At 56.4% G+C, this 2,188-nt stretch overlaps 1 protein-coding gene across 3 annotated transcripts in view; it reads left to right on the top strand.

The window, feature by feature from the left end:
* Window positions 1-1,938, top strand: part of Tldc1 (TBC/LysM-associated domain containing 1) — an 18,273-nt gene extending 16,335 nt beyond the window's left edge. For all 3 annotated transcript variants that reach the window (XM_004645009.2, XM_023705249.1, XM_023705250.1), the window contains exon 8: window positions 58-1,938. In XM_004645009.2, the coding sequence (XP_004645066.1) occupies window positions 58-183 (126 nt within the window). In that variant the 3' untranslated portion in view covers window positions 184-1,938. The remainder of the gene's footprint in view (window positions 1-57) is intronic.
* Window positions 1,939-2,188: the final 250 nt, after the last annotated feature.

The following is a 2,188-nucleotide window of genomic DNA, read 5'->3' as shown; positions in this document are numbered from 1 at the left end:
CCTTCTGCCCAGCACCCCCACCCCTTCTGCCCAGCACCCCCACCCCTTCTTCCCAAGGCCAAGGCAAAGAAGAGCATCCTTGATGCGGACCCTGAGGCGCGCGCCCTGCTGGAGGCCACAGGGCGGACGCGCCACAGCGAAGGCTTCCGGGAGGTCCCAGACGGTGACAGCGCCCACGAGTGAGCCGCGCATGCCCTGGAGACACAGACTGTGCAGCTGCTGGGTAGCGAAGTCCTTGGACCCTGCTCCTCCCACGTTGGCTAAACTTGAACGTGGAGCCCCACGGGCCATGTCCAGGTTGTCCCGGATGTGTTCCTTCAGAACACAGCCCATGCCAAGAAATTTCCCTCCGATGCCATACTCTGGCGTGGGCTTTGTATCCCAGAAATTCTTGTCAGATTAGCACCTTAGCCTTACACGTTCATTTTGTAATAGTGGAACCCAAAGACACCGAGACGTTCGGAGCTCTGCTGGCATCAGCAGATCTTGCCATCAGGCAGGGGACTCTGGGGGGTCCCTGGACCTCTGCCCAGGCCTCTGCCGTCAGTCCCCCATGGCCCATTCTGCCTGGAGGTGGGTAGAGGCTTAGAGAATGACCACACTTTGGAGATAGCTTCCAACAGTGTGGAATTTGTGTGTATTTCTTTAAAAAAACCCCACAAGCATCCTATTAATGGGGAAATAGCTGAAGAGATTGAGGGCAGTGTGGCTTTGTGTGGCATGGGTCTTTAGTAGGTGCCAGTCACTAGGGCTCTGTTTCCAACCTTCTATGAGTCAGGGTGGCAGAAGGTTTGGGGTTCCATCTGCAGAAAAGCAGAGTGACATTTCTTTTATTAGTGCAGATGTTGGAGGCACTTGGGGCCCTGGTTTGGGACCTTGCTTGACAGATGCATGCAGCCCATCCCACGAACCAGTGCTGTCTGGAATCTAGACTGGGGACCCACTGCTGAGTCATGCCTGGGCCCAGGGTGGCTCTCCAAGGAGAAGACTGTGACCGGACAGTGGGGACTCTAAACAGGGGTGCAGGAGACAGCAGGTCCTGCAGGGCTGATCTCACCCTTTGTGGGAGGAAGTGCCAGGCCTGATCTGGTGCCTCTTCTTTTGCCATAAACCTCGGCCTTTGGCAGATCTGGGGAAAGGGCGATCTTCTGCTGTATAGTTGGCCTGGTGGAAAGCCACGCTAAACCAAGCCAGTTTGCATTTTGCAGATTTTGTGTTTCCCACCAGGGTTCTCACCAAATCTGCCCGTGGTGGTCCCCTGCCTAAGACAGACAGCCTTGTAAACTGGCTTCAGAGAAGTGCCACCTCTGCAGGGCAAGGGGATCGCGTCCTGCCAGGCACTTGAGTGCTTGGTCTGGTGCGGCCTGTGTGCAAGATGCTGGTGTGCAGCGTCTGTAGGAGCAGCTGGGAGTCTCTGATGGACCTCGGTCTTGTCCACCACACTCCAGAGAAGTAGGCTCCTGGGATCACTTTGCTCAAATACCTCACTTCTAACAGGGCTGCAGTGCCTGCAATTGCTGCTGTGTTTGGGGTGCTGGGTGGGTCAGGGGACCCTGCACCTAGCCTAACCAGATGGCGGCTCGTGCTTCCCAAGACAGTGCCCTCCTCCAGGCTGGGAGGGTGCCCCGCCAGGCATTTGGTCACCTGGGGGTGCAGCCCTCTTGCAGCAGGAAGGGGACAGCTGTGGGTCTCCTCCTGACCTGAGGCTTAGCTGCTCTGCACACGTGGGTCACAAACTTCTCAGTGTACAAAGCTGTTTATGACATCCGTGGGGTCCCCGAACCCAAGAGGCCCTTATGTGGATCTGAAAAACTGATGACCATGTTTTAACAGAGGACTTTGTCCTTTTGGGGAATTGGGATGAGAATTCCAGATGTCAGTGATGGAAGGGATTAAAAGATATGTCCCCTGTGGCAAATGTGACAGTCACTGTGTGTGCGTGGCGAATAAGAAAGGTGGGTACCAGGGGAGGAGCGTGCTGGGGGCAGCCTTCCTCCTGTGCCTCCATGGTGTCTGCAGCCATGCGGGATAAAGCCAGTTGGGCTCCTTCAGGGTGGCGCCTGCTCCCCTAAGGGCAGCCATCTGTGCCCTAGTGGGCCCTCCTTGGAGTTTGGCGTTTCATGGGCTTGGTTCAGTCCACACGGATCCTTTCTCTCCTTCCATCAGCCAGCTGTGCAAGCCACAGTGG

Source organism: Octodon degus, unplaced genomic scaffold, assembly GCF_000260255.1.
Source record: "Octodon degus isolate 3935 unplaced genomic scaffold, OctDeg1.0 scaffold00215, whole genome shotgun sequence".
Taxonomy (NCBI): Eukaryota; Metazoa; Chordata; class Mammalia; order Rodentia; family Octodontidae; genus Octodon; species Octodon degus.
This window is presented reverse-complemented; position numbering and strand designations above follow the sequence as displayed.